Below are 17601 nucleotides of genomic sequence, written 5' to 3' on the forward strand. Positions count from 1 at the left end.
GGATGAAGTGACACGATTAAAATTGTGTTTTAGGAAACTCACTGTGGTGCCTGTGTAGAGGATGACATTTTGGGGGGACAGACTGCAAGTGGGAAGACCAGTAAGGCAGCAGCTGCTGCATCATCCAGAAGAGTGGCTGCCTGCCCAGATGAGGCCAATGGCAGAGCAAAAACCAGTGAGGGAGGACGGATGCAAGACTACTGCAGGAGTGCAATCTACGAGGCTTAGCACTTTACTAGATAAAGGGGTAAAAGAAAGAAACAAGAACTAAAAATGGGTTTGAAGCTTCTCACCTGGGTAACTGCATGATGGTGGTGATATTTCCAAAAGAGTGAACAGTGGAGAAGGGGCAGGTTTGACAGAAACTATGGAAGAGGCTGGACAAGATGGCTCACACCTGTAATCCCAGCACTCTAGGAGGCTGAGGCAGGAGGATCACTTGATGGTAGGAGTTCGAGACCAGCCTGGGCAACATAGTGGAGACCCTATCTCTCTACTAAACATTTAAAAATTAGCTGGGCATGGTGGTGTGTGCCTGTAGTCCCAGCTACTTAGGGTGCTGAGGTGGGAGGATTACTTGAGCACAAGAGGTCAAGGCTGCAGTGAGGTAATGATCATGTCACGGTGTTCCGTCCATAGGTGTATCATCTTTTACTTAACTAATCCCTGTTGTAGAATTTCTGACTTTTTCTAGTTTCCTCAGTCCTCCCTCAGAAATGCTGTAGAGAATAATTTAACTTGTATTTAACATTTTTGAGACCATTTCCTTTTTTTTTTTTGAGATAGTGTCTCACTCTGTCTTCCATTTCACAGAGACCCTGTCTGGAAAAAAAAAAAAAAAGAATGGAGAGAGGGAAGAAAGGAAGAAACTATGGAAGAAACTAAGCTTTATTTTTATTTTTGGCATTTTATTTTATTTATTCATTCATTTATTTTTGACATAGGGTTTCACTCCTGTCACTAGGCTGGAGTGGAACAGCGTGCTCTCAGCTCACTACAACCTCTGCCTCCCGGACTAAAGTGATCCTCCTGCCTCAGTCTTCCCAGTAGCTGGGATTACAGGCACATGCCACCACACCTGCCTAATTTTTTGTATTTTTAGTAAAGACAGGGTTTCACCATATTGGCCAGGCTAGTCTCAACTCCTGAACTCAAGTGATCCACCTGCCTCAGCCTCCCAAAGTGCTGGGATTACAGGCGTGAGCCACTATACCTGGCCTATTTTGACATTTTAAATGGGAAATGCTGGTGAGGTGAACAAGTGGAGATATCTAGTAGAAAGATGAAAATATAAGTTGGATTTCAAGAAACTTGGGAGCTTTCAGTGCTGATGCAGGCAACCTACACTGTGGGAACAGATGTGATTTGTGGGAGAGAATTTTCACTCACGCAGAAAAGAGGCCTGATGGCCGTGGACACCTGTTGAACATTTCCGTATTTCTGTCCTGTGGGAGTCACAAATTCAGCATGTCCAAAATGGAATTAATCATCTTTCCACTAAACTCGTTTATCTTCTTGACTTCTCTAGCTATGCAGATGGCACTGACCATTGTCTTAGTTGCCCTAGCTCGAAACCTCAACTATCTTTGTCTCCTACATTGACTTTTTTTCACCTATAGAAAATTCTGAAAATCCACAAAAAAACAACAGATAGGAGATATAATCATTAATAATGAAATCATTTCCGATATTGTGTAGTAAATTCTTCTGGTCATACTCCTATGCGAGTATAGATTTAATTTCCTTTGTACGGGAATCATACTCTACATTTTCAGAGTAATCTTTTTATTGAAGTATAACAGTCATGCAGAAATGTACACAATCATAAGTCGATGGCTTTTCATGTCATTAAATATTCTTTTGCAACATCAATTTTAAAAAGTTGCAAGGTATTCCACCCACTGACGTACCATAATTTAGTTAACTAACCCCTGTTGTGGAACTTCTGGCCTTTTCTAGTTTCCTCATCTCTCCCTCAGAAATGCTACAGAGATGATTTACCTATATTTGACATTTTTGTGCCCATTTCCAATTTTTCCTTAGAATACAGTTCTTCGGGGCAAAATTTCTGGGTCCAAGATATGTGCATATTTTTAAATAAACTTTTTATTTTAGGATAGTTTTAGGTTTAGAGAAAAATTATAAAGATACTACAGTTTCTGTATAATCCACACCATTTCCCCTATTATTCACTTTTTTTTTTTTTTTTTTTTTTTGTGATGGAGTCTTGCTCTGTCGCCCAGGCTGGAGTGCAGTGGCTTGATCTCTGCTCACTGCAACCTCTGCCTCCTGGACTCAGGCGATTCTCTTGCCTTAGCCTCCTGAGTAGGGACTGGGACTACAGGCGTGTGCCACTATGCCCAGCTAATTTTTTGTATTTTTAGTAGAGACAGGGTTTCACCATGTTGGCCAGGATGGTCTCGAACTCCTGACCTCAGGTGATCTGCCCACCTCAACCTCCCAAAGTGCTGGGATTACAGGTGTGAGCCACCGCACCCGGCTATTCACTCTTACAGAAGTATAACACACGTCACGATTGCAACCAAAATTGATACATTATTATTATTATTTTGAGACGGAGTTTTGCTCTCATGACCCAGGCTGGAGTGCAATAGTGGGATCTCGGCTCACTGCAACTTCCGCCTCCAGAGTTCAAGCGATTCTCCTGCCTCAGCCTCCTGAGTAGCTGGGATTACAGGCACGCACCACCATGCCCGTGTAATTTTTGCATTTTTAGCAGAGACGGGTTTTCACCATGTTAGCCAGGATGGTCTCAATCCCCCGACCTCAGGTGATCTGCCCGACTTGGCCTCCCAAAGTGCTGGGATTACAGGCATGAGCCGCCTCGCCCGGCCCGATAACGTTATTATTAACTAAAGTTGATACTTTATCCAGATTTCCTTAGTTTTTACCTAATGTTCTTTTTTTAATTGCAGTGTCACACCCAGGATACCGTATTACATTGTCATGCCTCCTCAGGCTTCTCCTGGCTCTGAGTTTCTTATACTTCCCTTACCTTTGCTGATCTTAACAATTTTGAAGAATACTGGTCATGTACTCTGCAGAATGTCCCTGAATTAGGGTTTGTCTGAGTTGTTTCTTATAATTAGACTGGGTTATGAGATTTGTTAGGAAAGTAGCATAAAGTGCCATTCTCATCATATATCAGTCCACATACTATCAACATGATTTAGCACATAGTCTTGATCACCTGGCTGAATTACTGTTTGCCAGGTTTCCCCACTGTAAAATCACTCATTTTCCCCTTTACAGATGTTGTACTTTTGGGAAGGAAGTCACTATGCACAGCCCACATTTAAGGAGGTGGAAGTTATGCTCCAGGATGGCTGTCTACATAAGTTATTTGAGATTCTTCTGTGGGGGATTTATCTCTTCTTCCTCATTCGTTAATTTATTCAATCACTTATTTATATCGGTATGGGCTCATGAATATTTCTTTTATACTTTGAGTTATAATCCAATATCACTTGTTTTATTGCTCAAGGCAATTTGTAATGTTCTGAGTAACTAAGTGAAGAACCACCCCTCCCAATGTTTGTACCAGCTCACAGGGTAGACGTCATTAAGATCCTTTTCTCTTCAACTTCATAGGCCCACTAAAAAGGTCAGAAAGCAAGGGGGAAGCTGACATCCCTGCCTAGCGCCCAATTTCTGGACGCCCCTAAGGAAGATGAGGCCAGCATGCAGGGGTCTTTCCCCACATGGGCACCTCAACCCGTGAAACGCCCTTTCCCGGCCAGACCTTACTCGGCACCCCTCCTCGTCCCCTGCCCCATCTTCTGGCTTTCTTTGGCTCCGCCCACCACAGGGCGGAAGTGGGTGTGGCCACGGGCGGAAGCAATGGGCCAGGGGCCCAATCTTGCAGCCAGCCCCTCCCACTCGCCGCCGCCCCACCCCTCCGGCCCAGACCGGAAATGAGGTCAGAGAGGGAAGCCCTGGCGGTGAGAGTCGGCCCAAAAAGCGGCGGCCGTTGGAGGTGGCTGCGGCAGCTGGTGAGGGGGAGGAGTGGGTTGAGAGTGTTGCGGTCCTGGGGGCTAGTACCAGAGGGGATCGGAGCGCCAAGCCGCGGCTGAGCGGCTAAGGGCGTCTTGGGGCTGCGGCAGCTGGCCGGAGGGTGAGGGTGGTGGGGCCTTGCTTTTCAGGGCCCTTGTCCCCATCCCTGGGGATGTGGGTCGGGCCGTCTTCGGGGCCACAGCCCCCTCTTCCTCTTTCTTCTTTCTGCCTCTCTGGGACTGGCGGCAGCGTGAGGGCTTGGTGTCCCGAGCCATGGTCGCCCCAGCCCTCAGGGACGGGCCGGGGCGAGGTGGAGAGTCCTTCGAAACACAGTTTTTTCTCACATATGTGGCCGTGTTGCGACCCGCGATCCCGGAGGGAGCTCAGTCGCCACGACTTGCATTTTTTCAGTTTCTGCCCTAGAAGAGCCGACCCCCGCCCCTGGTGAGCCCAAATGAGAAGTTGCCTCCTGCCTCTCCCACCTCCTACTCCGCCCCTCACTTCCACCCTGCTCCTGTTTCTCCTCTTACTTGCTGTCCACCAGCTGCCCTACCCGTTCCTTCCTGTGCGTGACTCAGCCTCATCTCTACCCGGGTGCGTGCCTGGACGCCGGGTCCTCTCGAGAGTGTGCACCCGCGACTGGAGATGGGGGGGAGCCCTAGGGTTCTTCTGTCACCCACTGTTCGAATTACAGGCTTTGAGGCAGGAAAGGATTCTGCACAAGCATTCGACTACGAGTTGTTTGGTGACTTCGTTCCGTGTTCAAGTTTGTGCTATTCTGCCTGAGGTTTTTATTTGTTATTATTATTATTTTTTTTGTATTTTAGTTGCCTGAGTTTTTAAAGCAGTAATTCTTTATTAGGGAAGTAGATTTAGGCATGCTGTTCCCACTTGTTTCTTTATTTTGGTCTTAGGGACAGTTGTCTCCCAAACCTCAATCATGGCATTTTAATCCACTTTTTTTTTTTTTTCCATTTTTTCCCCTTCTTTTCACAGGTGTTAATAAATCACTTCTTAATGCTTAAAAGAACTTGGTCTTGTTTAAATGTATGTGCCTTTGGACACTTTGAGAAGCTTCGTTTGTATGGTAGTTTTGGAAGTAGATGTCACTATTGCTCCTACAGGTGTGGCAGATAAGCCCCAGGACTGTTTTCCTGTCTTTAAATTCATTGGCATAGGCACAGCGTGAAAACAGGTTTTAGAAAGCCCTTTGCAAAGTGAAAACTGAATGAATGGGAATATGGTGAGAGAGCGGCACCACATAGAATTTTAACATGATATTGAAATACTTTGGGCATACAGGCAAGGGAAAAGTGCTAAAAGTTTAATGTGTATTTAATTAGCTGCTATACAAATTAAACATTTCCCCTTAAGAGGGAATTTTGAAGATTGTTCCTACTACTCTCATTTGTTGAAATGTTTGCCTCTGAAGTGACTCCTGAAGTGTGATGTTTGGTTTGAGGATAAACAGAAAAATAAGAAATTTTGGAAAGCAGTTCAGCCAGAAATCTTAGAAACTTCACCCTATCCCTGTCATTTCAGCTGCTGTTGTATCCTATTTTTGTGTGATTGTGTGGCACTGAAGCACATAACTAGGACGGACATTCGGACATTTATTTTCTGAAGAGTAGGAGAGGGGCTTAAAAATTGTTAATTATTCAAAAATATATGACCTACTGTATAAGGTTCTATACCTGGTAGCTTCCAGGTGGTAGTTGGTACCAGAATGGGTGCAAACTTAGTCTCTTCTCCATTCTGACTTCAAACCTGGGCCACTACAATTTCTTGGATCATGAAAACTGCATTCTTCCTTAAAGGGTATCACTAAGTTGTCTTTCTGTTTCTTTCTGCCATGGTCATTGTCAGCAGTGACCCCAGGCCAAAGAACAGTTTTTCATTCATTCTCAATACCTCGATGAGACCGTGTCCTGCTCTGTGTTTCTGCAACTCTAGTGTGATTTTGAAGTTGTATGTTTTTCTACTCCTGTCTAGTGAGACAATCTCTAATCTTTCTGGATCTCATCATTAGGTAATTCAGTGACAAGTTTAATTGGGGAAAAGTGAGAAGGATCTAGTCCCCCGAATTTGTTTTGGGTCCTGTCCCAGTTGTCATCTGGTGAGTAGGTTTTTGTGCTTAAGAATATGTTGACTTCAGGCGTTTAACAAGGGACAAAACATCTATTTTTAGTGGCTTTAGGAAGTGGTAGGAACAGAATCTAAGTGTAGCCAGGTGAAAGGTGACTTATTTCATTTAGACAGGCAGAACTGTGGACTACCATGATCTGTTTCATCAAATTATTCCGAAACAACAGATCCTTTTCAGGCTTTCTTTTTCTTTTTCTTTTTCTTTTCTTTCTCCCCCCCACCCCCTGCCAAACTTCCTTTTGGCAGATGTGGCCTCATGGATGAGCTGGTACACGACTTAGCCTCAGCCTTGGAGCAGACATCTGAGCAGAATAAGCTTGGTGAGCTGTGGGAGGAGATGGCCCTGAGCCCCCGGCAGCAGAGGAGGCAGCTTCGGAAACGCCGAGGTCGGAAGCGTCGTTCTGACTTCACTCACCTGGCAGAGCATACCTGCTGCTACAGCGAGGCCTCTGAGTCAAGTCTGGATGAGGCCACTAAGGACTGTCGAGAAGTGGCTCCCGTGACCAATTTTAGTGACTCTGATGACACAATGGTGGCCAAACGACACCCAGCTCTCAATGCCATTGTTAAGAGTAAGCAGCATTCTTGGCATGAATCTGACTCCTTTACTGAAAATGCACCTTGTCGACCACTCAGGCGCAGGCGGAAGGTGAAGCGAGTGACATCAGAGGTGGCTGCTAGCCTTCAGCAGAAACTGAAGGTGTCAGATTGGAGCTATGAGAGAGGCTGCAGGTTCAAATCTGCTAAGAAGCAGCGTCTGTCCCGCTGGAAGGAGAATACTCCCTGGACCTCATCAGGCCACGGATTGTGTGAATCAGCAGAAAACAGGACTTTCCTAAGCAAAGCAGGAAGGAAAGAAAGGATGGAGTGTGAAACAGATGAACAAAAACAGGGCTCTGATGAGAACATGTCAGAATGGTGAGATCTCCCTTACTAAGTCAAAGATTTTCCTGGTTAATGTTTCCCAAAGTACACATCCGCAGTCTTAGTGGGTTCTACCTTCTTTCAAACCAGCCACTGTGGTATTGACTTTGAAGACTTCCTTGAATCAGTCAGTAGTTTAGCTTTTTAAGGTACCATTCAAGTGTCTGTTTCTCTGTCAGGAAGGCTATAGAAACAGTTGTTTCTAAAAACTGTTTAAAATGCGTACCTCAAATGCACAGCTAATAATTTTAAAAAACAATTTGTTGCTTATTATGCCATGTAGTTTGTACATAAATATTGTTTTTTAGAACTCAGGTCTCAGCAGAGGCTGGTGTGTGTGTGTGTGTGTGCGTGCGTGTGTGTACATGTGTGTGTGAGAAAGAGAAAATGTTAGCACCAGGCATATGGAGTTTATAAATGTTCCATTAAGTTGCCTGTCCTCATTAAGAATCATGGCTTTAGATACTTTTTGGCTATAATTTTGTTTTCTGCTACTCGTGGTTTGACTATATTGAATTTATTTTTTTATGGCTGACATTCAAATTGTCTGAACACATGGTGGGCTTTGAAAATAACAGTACCGAGTCCCATTAGTCTTACATCAGATGTGATCAAGCCAGAAAAATTTGTCTCTAATGGGTACGTGTTTAGAAATGTAAGTGTAGTTTTGGTGACATTTTTTAGCTTTTACATCTCAGATAGTCCTAGGAACATTGATACCCCCCAGCTTGATACTTTAATGTTATTAATCTTAATCTGTGATTATCTTTTACTTAATAGCGAGGATGCCATTGGTGTTTTGGATGGGACAATTCTTTATGGTGCATTGCAGAATATTTAGCATCTCTGCGTTGTTCACACCCCTTTTTCATTGTATCAACCCAAAAGCCTCCAGGGGTGATCCCTAGGTGGATTGAGTACTCCCTGTTGAGAACCAGTGTATTCTATTATTGTTAATATTAGTTGACATTTATTAAGCACTTAACTATGGGCCAGGCACTGTACTATGAACTTAACATATATTCTTATTTAATGTTCACAATTCCACTATATGGTGGATACCACTATTTGTATTTATAGAAGGGAAGCTGAGGTTATAAGAGCTTACATAATTTGCCTAAGGTCACCCAGTGCCAAAACGGGGAATCAAGCCTGATTCCAAAGCTCATTCGTAACCACCACGTTCTGCTGCCCTTTGAGTTGTTCTGTCTTAATTTAACTTTCCCAGCTGTAGAACAGATGACCTTTCTGAAGTTTATCTTAAAAACAAAGACATTAATCTTAGGAACTCTGAGGTGAGGCTGTGTCAGTAACAGGAAAAGCTGCTTAGGTCTGTTTACCTGTACCTTTCATGGATGGTTTTTAATCCAGCTTTTAAACTTTTTCTTATTAACTTTATATTTGCCAGTCTGCAGACTATATTGAGATAGGCTCATATTTTGACTTTCCTAATTTTCCTCTAATGCCTCCTTCCTTCTAAGGTCTATTTACAGAATTTATATGTATTTATTTGGATTATAAAGGTATTTATTTTCCTCATCAGACTATTTTTAATCAAACAAGAAATGCTTAGTCAACTTGTAGCCTTTCACACTATTGAAACCCTCTACTGAGATATTCAAGTTTGTTTTAATATTGAGCATATATACCAAATAGAATTCTTCTTAGTATTGAGAATGGTGATTTTAACAGTAGCCTTTTGGGATAATAGCTTTGTGTATGTTTCTTCCCCATAATTTCTTATTAAACTACGACATAACTGTATGTGAAAGAGAGACTATTAACTCTGTCTGCTCTGAGATAACAGCTCAAGTGTGGCTCCAGATGCAGGGCCTGTAATCTAGCATGAGATGCTTCACTCTTTTCTGTTCCTTCTTACTCCAGACACATCTATTGCACATTCTAGTCAGGATGTAATAATATAAATTCTCGTTACCTGAGAGTCTGGATAAAATTAAGTGGATGGGAATTCTTGTGAAATTCTTCCTCTTTTCAAATTGAGGAGACCTCATTCACCCATTTGGGCTATTACCCTGGCCCCTCACTTGAGAGTTCTTTCAATATGTAGATGCTAAAGGGCTTGTAGCTGTGAAGGAATAATGGGCGGAGTGGTGGCACACATGGCATGAGGAAAGTTCTTTAAAATCTTCTAGTTATTTAGGAGTTCTAAATTCCCCTTGACTTGTCTCGATTCATCTGTAGTTACAAACAGAAGTGCTTTGTATTTTTTTTCCCCTAAATCCATTCTGTGGGAGAGGGGGTGATTCTTACTCTTTGACCGCATGTTGTGTTCAGCCTCTCTTCAAGAGGAGAGTGGAACTAAAATCTCCCTTAATTGTTAGGCACACCTTTAAAAAGGGCTAGCATTAGAGTGTAAGTAGATAGTAGTTTATGATTTGGATATTATACTGTCTTGGTCAGTTTGTTAATTCTGTCAATAATTTTCTACTTTTTTGTTTCCCCTGCATTTTTAAAAGAAATACTTTCAAGAATCTTCTTGGTTACCCTTTCATAAATCTACTTGGATGTGCCACTGTTCACATACAGATCAAAATGTAGAATTTTACTTTTTAGCAGTGATATTGAGGGTTGTCAGAGTAATGATCCACGTTGTAAGATTATTAAGATGAAGTTGATTGTTAAGCTTAGCTTAGCCTGGTCAATGGTAGAGTTTTGGGGTTTTTTTTTAAAGCATGTTTTAGGTGTTTTGGATTTGAAAATGTATGTCTCAATCAGCCTATTTCTAATTTCCTTAAACTCACTGTTTGTGAACTAAACATGGAGTAGTTATAGACTTCATCAATATTTGTTTGCTTTTCTGTTTCTGGTCTTCCTTTAATATTACACCAGCCAATCCCTCACAAGTTTTGAGGAACTAAAAATGGTTATGGTATAATAGTTTTTTCCTACTTGCATAGAGATCAAACTTACTTTAATATTTTTCTGTGTATGTGTATTTATGAGTATTCTAAAGTAGAACAATTACTGTAAAATTATTTTCTACTGATCTTTATTTAAATTGTCTATATAGCAGCTATTAATAGCTATTAGCTATTAGGTGACTGTAGCCTAATTTTGCTCTATTCTTTACTAACACATCATTTGTTTGTTCCCCTTGAATATAGTTTAGCTTCTTTTTTTTTCATAAGTGAATTGGTTGGGTGATGGCCAGAAGTCACATTCAGGAGCCTTCCTAAGGTGATGTATTAGAGGCTGATCTCACAGGAAAGAAAATATTCTCCTCTCTTGGAAGGCAAGTGACAGAGATAGAGTGCTAAACCTACCCCCTCCTTCTCCAGCCCAGGCTGACCTTCTGCGGCCCCTTGGTGCCTCTTGTTTTCTTATTTTTATAGAAAATCAATATCCCTTCTGACACAAACAATAGCTCAGAAGCAAGAATAAATGGGAGAAAGCTGAGATCTCTGTCCATCACCTCTCACTTTAACTCCCCCAAACTCTTTAATTATGAGTGTGCTTTGCTCCAGGTGTTTGTGACAGTGAAATTGCTAAATGAGGACCGTTTTAACCAAAGATTGGGTGATCAATAACACTCTATAGCAGTAGCTTGTTGGATCAATAGCATTCATTATTTCATGGTTAAGGTAAGTAGCCTCCTTTGCAAGTGGAGGTCATTAATCAGGGGTTCCTGGAGCTGTGTAAAAGAATATGTATGGTAGGTGGGGGTGTTCTGATTTCTATTCTGTAAGTAGGGATGCTGACCAAGAGTGTATTTACTATTGTTGCAGTTGGTAGTATTGCATGTGAGATTCTGGAATCTAGCATAGTGTGCTTATATGGATATATTCACAGTTCTGCTAGTATCCTTAGGGACAACTGAAAAACACACCTTGGGAGGTAGATATGATACTATTGTACTTGAAGGTCTATATCTTGAAAGAAACATCCATCTCTTGAAAGAGTCTACCTCTTAAAAGAAATATTGGGATTATTCCATGTGGCTCCACAGGACAGAACTCAGGAATAGAAAGTACAGAGTGTTAAATGTTGCTGTGGATAAAAAATAGCATTCTAAAAATTAGGACTCTGTAAAAATGAAGTGAATTGTTTCACCATGTAATGCGTAATGACTTCTAGATAAGTCGGGGGGATTCAAACATGGGCTTTCTGACTGCTTACTTAGTTGCTGTGGAGTTGAGAGGGTTGAACGGAAGACTTCTGAAATCCCTTGTAACACTGAGATGCCGTGATTCTTTTCAGTCATAGTCTACCTCCCACCATTGTAACATCTTAACTGGTAAGTAGCCTCAACTGCCCACTTGAATTCTTGTGGTTTCCACTGGCAGTCATCTTCAAAGATTCGTTCTTTCTCTGAACTTTTAGAATGATATTCCCTTTTCTCTTATTTTGCAGAATTTGTTCAAAGGCCTCTTGGTATTTGCCAGCAAGGGTGCATAGATTACCATTGGTCCCCTTCTCTACTCCCATGGACATAGGTAACATGCCATTCTCAGATCTACAACTGGCCAAGAGAATATGCAGAGCCCCTAGCCCAGTGCTCCCAGTGCTACTGGGAAGCTTTTATCTCATACAGCTATGCTGGGCTGAGATAGGATCATCCAACCCTCACTGCCTGATTCTGACCCCATTCCAGGAGTGTGCCATAAATGAAGGTGTAGAAAACACAACAGTCCCCAGAATGTACTATCTCCAGAATGCACTTCTCTACCCATGTCAACTGGAATCTTTATTCTTGAAGACTGTGCTTTCTAGGACTCAATACCCTATAATTGCTCCTTACCCTCAAACACAGATACACACAGAAAACACTAAGCTTCCCTATCTAAGTGTATTCTGGGAGTTAGAGCCACCAAATAGAAACTGAAAGATACTCAGGCCAGGTGTGATGGCTCACGCCTGTAATCCCAGCACTTTGGGAAGCCGAGGCGGGTGGATCACAAGGTCAGAAGATCAAGACCATCCTGGCTAACATGGTGAAACTCCGACTCTACTAAAAATACAAAAAAGTTAGCCGGGTGTGGTGGTGGGCGCCTGTAGTCCCAGCTGCTCGAGAGGCTCAGGCAGGAGAATGGTGTGAACCTGGGAGGTGGAGCTTGCAATGAGCCAAGATCACGCCACTGCCCTGGAGCCTGGGTGACAGAGTGAGACTCCGTCTCAAAAAAAAAAAAAAACCAGAAACTGAAAGATACTCAATGGGAAGAGAAGGATGGAACCACACCCTGCCTCAAACTGTAGCTGCCTGATTTTCTGACTGAAACTGGCCTTGCATTTCTGAACCTCAAGGTGACTGTAGAGAAAGGATGCAGAGGCTTGCTATCTACGTCAGGGCAGGCCCAGCACTTCTCATGTGGGCCTCCATTTCATTGTCGAGTGCAGTTCTATCAGCCTTGTAGTTTGAGGAAACCTTGGCAATAGGCCATCTGTATTCTCTATTGCTACAGAAAAAAATCGCCGTAGAACTTAGTAGCTCTGAAGAGGCCAAATCTGTGAGTGTGTAAATATTCCCAAGGAAGAAACCAAAGTGCTGGAGAAGAAGAAGATACAACTGAAGAGAAAAAAGTGTTCTTGAGTTGAAAAATGAAGTCTAGACCGGGCGCGGTGGCTCAAGCCTGTAATCCCAGCACTTTGGGAGGCCGAGACGGGCGGATCACGAGGTCAGGAGATCGAGACCATCCCAACATGGGCTAACATGGTGAAACCCCGTCTCCACTAAAAAATACAAAAAACTAGCCGGGCGAGGTGGCGGGCACCGGTAGTCCCAGCTACTCGGGAGGCTGAGGCAGGAGAATGGCATAAACCTGGGAGGCGGAGCTTGCAGTGAGCTGAGATCTGGCCACTGCACTCCAGCCTGGGCGACAGAGCGAGACTCCGTCTCAAAAAAAAAAAAAAAAAAAAAAAAAAAAAAAAAGAAAGAAAAATGAAGTCTAAAGTTTAGAAGAGAAAATTAATGAGAAGATACCTCTACCGAAATGGATCTTTTTAAAAAGTATTTTATTTTAGTTTTTCTTTTTTTCACATAGGCTCAGGACTAAGGAAAGAAAACTCTTAAAAGGGATTGAAGCCTTGGTGCAGTGGCTCAGACCTGTATTCCTAACACTTTGGGACGCTGAGGCAGGAGGATCCCTTGAGCCCAGGAGTTCAAGACTGCACTGAGCTATGATTACAACACTGCACTCCAGAGCTTGGTTGGCAGAGAGGGATACTGTCTCTTAAAAAAAAAGTTGGGGGTGGGACATGAAAATAAAACTGACATTCATCCCTACAATAGTAAGTGTTAAGGGCTACATTTGCCCATAGAGTTTTGAGAGGGAAAAAGTGACTCACTTCACCTTGCATTTTATATACAGTAAAGGTATATTTTATATGGAAAGGCAGCAGAAAGACATTCTTAGATATGCAGGCCCCAGAATCCATGCTCTTTAAAAATTTACTCTGAGAAGACGTTTCATCTACCTGAAGGTGAATAACTGTTAGCTCTAAGAAAAGGGATGTCTTGAGGCACAGCCCCCAGCTCAATAGCAGAGTCCTGAGGAAAATTGTATCTCTGGAAAGTGTACCTGATTGTACTGGTCGCAGTATCGAACCTGTCAACCTGGGGAGGTTGCTGCCTTTCATGTCACCGTCTGAATGAAACTGAAAAACAAATTCTTCTATTATATATTCTCATTACTTATAGGAATAATTTCGGAACTGATGTGAATATTTCTCTGAATAACCTCTCCCTCAGTCTTGTGTACTACTAGATTCAGAAGTCTGATTACAAAGGGTTACAATGTGCTACCTCTACCCTGGAAAATAATAGAGCAAAAATACCTTTGGGCAGTAAATCTAAGAGTGACTTTTTCCCACGTTTTTCTAAATTCTGAAACAACTTTTATTTTTGTTAAGCACATTATTATTTACTAAGAAAAGTTTTTTAGAAATGATGTAAGCCATAAACTGTATTTTAAGATGTCTATTAATTAGATGCAAAAAACACCCCTTTTTAAGCTACTTGGTTAATAAGCTCTTAAATGGAGAGAAACAAACCCAGATGGTAACTTATTAATACCAACTTTTGCTTATAGGTGATAAACTAATTCTGTAGCTCCTTATTATAATTGGAACAGGTATTAAGTTACTCTTTCAGTTCTCACTTTATAGTCTTCTGTGGTTAGGAGTATGAAAGAATTAGCAAGCTCTCAGATCAGAGGGTGTGCCTTGCTTTTTTCTGCCCCCTGCTCCCCCCGGCAATAGTGGGAATTCAGAGCGGGGGTTTGTTTTGTTGAAACTAGAAGCTACTGTTTAGGAAGAAGGGAATTAGTTTCAACAAAGAGTTTATAAAGATTCTGTATTTGTTGCTGCAGAAAAATTTGCCCTAAAACTTATTAGCTCTAGGCTGGGCGCAGTGGCTCATGCTTGTAATCCCAGCACTTTGGGAGGCTTAGGCAGGTGAATCACCTAAGATCAGGAGTTTGAGACCAGCCTGACCAATATGGTGAAACCTTGTTTCTACTAAAAATATGAAAATTAGCCAGGCATGGTAGCATAGTCCTGTAATCTTAGCTACTCGGGAGACTGAGACAGGAGAATTGCCTGAACCTGGGAGGTGGAGGTTGCAGTAAGCCAAGATCGCGCCACTGCACTCCACTCTGGGCGACAGAGAGAGACTCCATCTCAAAAAAAATAAACAAACAAAAAAAATTACTAGCGCTAAACAATGAACATTTTATCACTTGGAATCTGAGAGTGACTTAGCTGGATGGTTCTGGTTGAGTCTTCTCACGAAGTTATAGTCTAACTGTTAGCAGGGACCTCAGTTCTGTCAAGGCTCTACTAGGGCCAAAGGATTTGCTTCCAAGCTCACTCACATGGCTGTTGGCAGAGCTCATTTCCTCATAAAACTGTTGGACTTAGAGTCTCGGTCCCTTTTCACGTGGGCCCCTCCACATGCCCATCAGCGTCCTCAGGACATGATAGTTGGCTTCCCCTTGAGTAAGTGATCTGAGAGGGATGAGGAGAGTCAGAAAGAGAGCCCACGATGAAAGCCACAGTCTTGTATAACCTAATCTCAGAAGTGGCAACCTATTGCTTCTGTTGTGTGTGATCAGTTATACAGACCAGACCTGGTGCAGTGTGAGAAGTAATACACCGGGGTGTGCATTAATAGGAGGTTGGGTAATTGGGAGTCATCTTGGGAGTCTGGTTACCACAGATGACTACTGGCCTGAAACATTTTTTTCCTAGCCTTGTGTGATGCTAAAGTCAGGAATAGTATTCTCAGACTCTGCTATTTCCCCTGAACTCATTAAGAGAATGTTTTTACTTTGATTTCAAAGGAAGAGCATTCAGGAACCATAAAGGCAAGTGAGGTATGGGTCCCTGAGAATATGTTTTGGTGTATTTTATGTCAGCATGCCGAAAATGAGTGTTAATTGAATTCAAGATACAGCATTAAGAAGGAAAGCTTCTTTCCAAAGTGAGTTTATAATTAGTTTTCTTAGGGTTCAGCATATATGATGTATTATTTGCTGATAAGGGATAGTAGTCAAGGCACAGCTGCAGTTTCAGCTGTGCCTGAAAGTTTTAAGTAGCTAAAAGCAAACGAATACTTCTTCCTTAGCTCAGTTAATCTGTTTGCATCTTCAGGAGAATGAAAAGTCCTGGAATTTAGAGGTATCTTCTGAATAGGGAAACATTTGATTGACTTTAGTAAATGAGATGAGTATCTGTGCTTTCTGTGTTGTAGTGGCCATTCAGTGAACACATGGGCTTTAGACATACACTGCCCTGGCTCTGATGCTTACTTGCTGTGCGATCTTGGATAACTTGTATACTTTCTCTAAGCCCCTTTCCATATGTAACATGAGGTTGATGTATTTACCTTGTAGAGTTTGGGGGTAGAAGAAGAATAATTAGTATAAAGTGCTTAGTATATTACCTGGCCTGCAGTTGAACTCAGTGAATGATATTTTTGGTATCGTTAATAGTAGCCTTCTATATTAATAATTTTGTGAATAAACTCAGTTCAAGTACCAAACCCCTTCCTGAGGCACTTGTAGATCTTGGCTGAGAGTAGTGCCTCCTCTCTTTTGGATGAAGCCCAGTGCAGGAAAAATAATAGATTTCATAGGCCATATTTGTTTTTCCATTTAAAATGAAAATAGGTTTGCATCTTATAAAATTTAGAGTACTGTTCTAATGAGAAGATTGTCAGTGAGGAAATTACTACTATTAACCTCTAAAATAATACTTAGACACAGACTTGGTGCCCTAGAAGTAGCTTTCTAATCTTTCATCCTTTGCATTTGTGTATTGCTTTAGAGTTCACAAAGCAGGGTCACATACCTCATACTGTCACATCCTTAATAATCCATCCACATTTTACATGTAGGGAAATAGGACTAAAGAGTTGAAGTGACATGCCACAAGGCTGTATAAGGGCAGGCAACAGAGGTGTCTAGAACAAGTTCATTCCATTTACGTAACATTTACTGAATGTCTGATATGTGCCAGGCGCTATGCTAGGCATTGGGGACATTGAGATGAGCAAGATATTTTTTTTCCCTGGATCCATGGATCATTCTCTTCTATGGTTACAGGATCTTCTTTCTGCCCCGGTTAGGCAAGGAAGGGTGAACTGTATGACTCGTGAGTAATTTCAGTTCTACCAGTTTGTCTGAAGGTCCGGCTGCCTTCTGATTGTTTCTGGATCTGGAGGCTTCAGATCATTTGAGGCCCTGGCCCAGCCATGGCAAGGAAGTGGTATTGTTGCTTCTATGGGATGTTGACTGCTGCATCCAGCTAACGTGCACAGGCTCCTCTCTTCTCAAGTAGTTTCCCTAAAGGGGACGGCCTACCTCTTCCAGCCCTCTGCTTTGTTCATCATCGTGGATCAGGGTTCGCAACTTAGGCACTACTGGCGTTTTGGGCCAGATAATTCTCTGTTGTGGGGCTGTGCTGTGCATTGCAGGATGTTGAGCAGCATCCCTGGCCTCCGCCCACTAAATGTCAGTAGTTCACCAACTCCTCCTTCTCTGCTTCAAGTCATGAGTATCAAAAATATTTTTGGATATTGCCAAATTGGGAGAGGAGGGGCTGCAAAATTGTCTCTAGTTGAGAACCATAGTTCTTGATGTTTCTGGTACTGAGATTGGGTTTTTACTTTATTGACTCTGCTTTTACCAATAAGTATGAGTTTCAAATTATAGAACATAATACAACCAAAACACTGATCTATAGATAGAATGTAAAAATATAAAAAATGTAGAATAAAAAGCTATTGATCTACAGTTTTAAAACTAAGAATTTTTGCTAGTTTGAAAACTATACCCTTTAATTGCACTTTGAAAGGCAAACAGTTCATCTTCAGAACTTGAAAAGAAAAGCAGTTAAGATGAAAGCATTTTCAAGTCAGTACCAAGTTTACAGTGTTAACAGTGGACAAGAGGGCTCCATAGTGTTTTATTAGGCTCGATTCCTATGATAATATACTTGTCAGAAAGTAGATGCCATGCCCAATCATCTGGCTTACCTAGGGTGCCTCTGTTTTCAAAGACT

The 17601-nt window shown here is 42.1% G+C and overlaps 1 protein-coding gene across 1 annotated transcript in view; it reads left to right on the forward strand.

Moving 5' to 3' along the window:
* Positions 1-3949: 3949 nt before the first annotated feature.
* Positions 3950-17601, forward strand: part of GPATCH2L (G patch domain containing 2-like) — a 56131-nt gene continuing 42479 nt past the window's right edge. Inside the window, exons 1-2 of the mRNA XM_011981574.1 lie at positions 3950-3997; positions 6406-7077. Coding sequence (XP_011836964.1) covers positions 6416-7077 — 662 coding nt within the window. The 5' untranslated portion in view covers positions 3950-3997; positions 6406-6415. The remainder of the gene's footprint in view (positions 3998-6405; positions 7078-17601) is intronic.

Source organism: Mandrillus leucophaeus, unplaced genomic scaffold, assembly GCF_000951045.1.
Source record: "Mandrillus leucophaeus isolate KB7577 unplaced genomic scaffold, Mleu.le_1.0 Scaffold228, whole genome shotgun sequence".
Classification (NCBI taxonomy): domain Eukaryota; kingdom Metazoa; phylum Chordata; class Mammalia; order Primates; family Cercopithecidae; genus Mandrillus; species Mandrillus leucophaeus.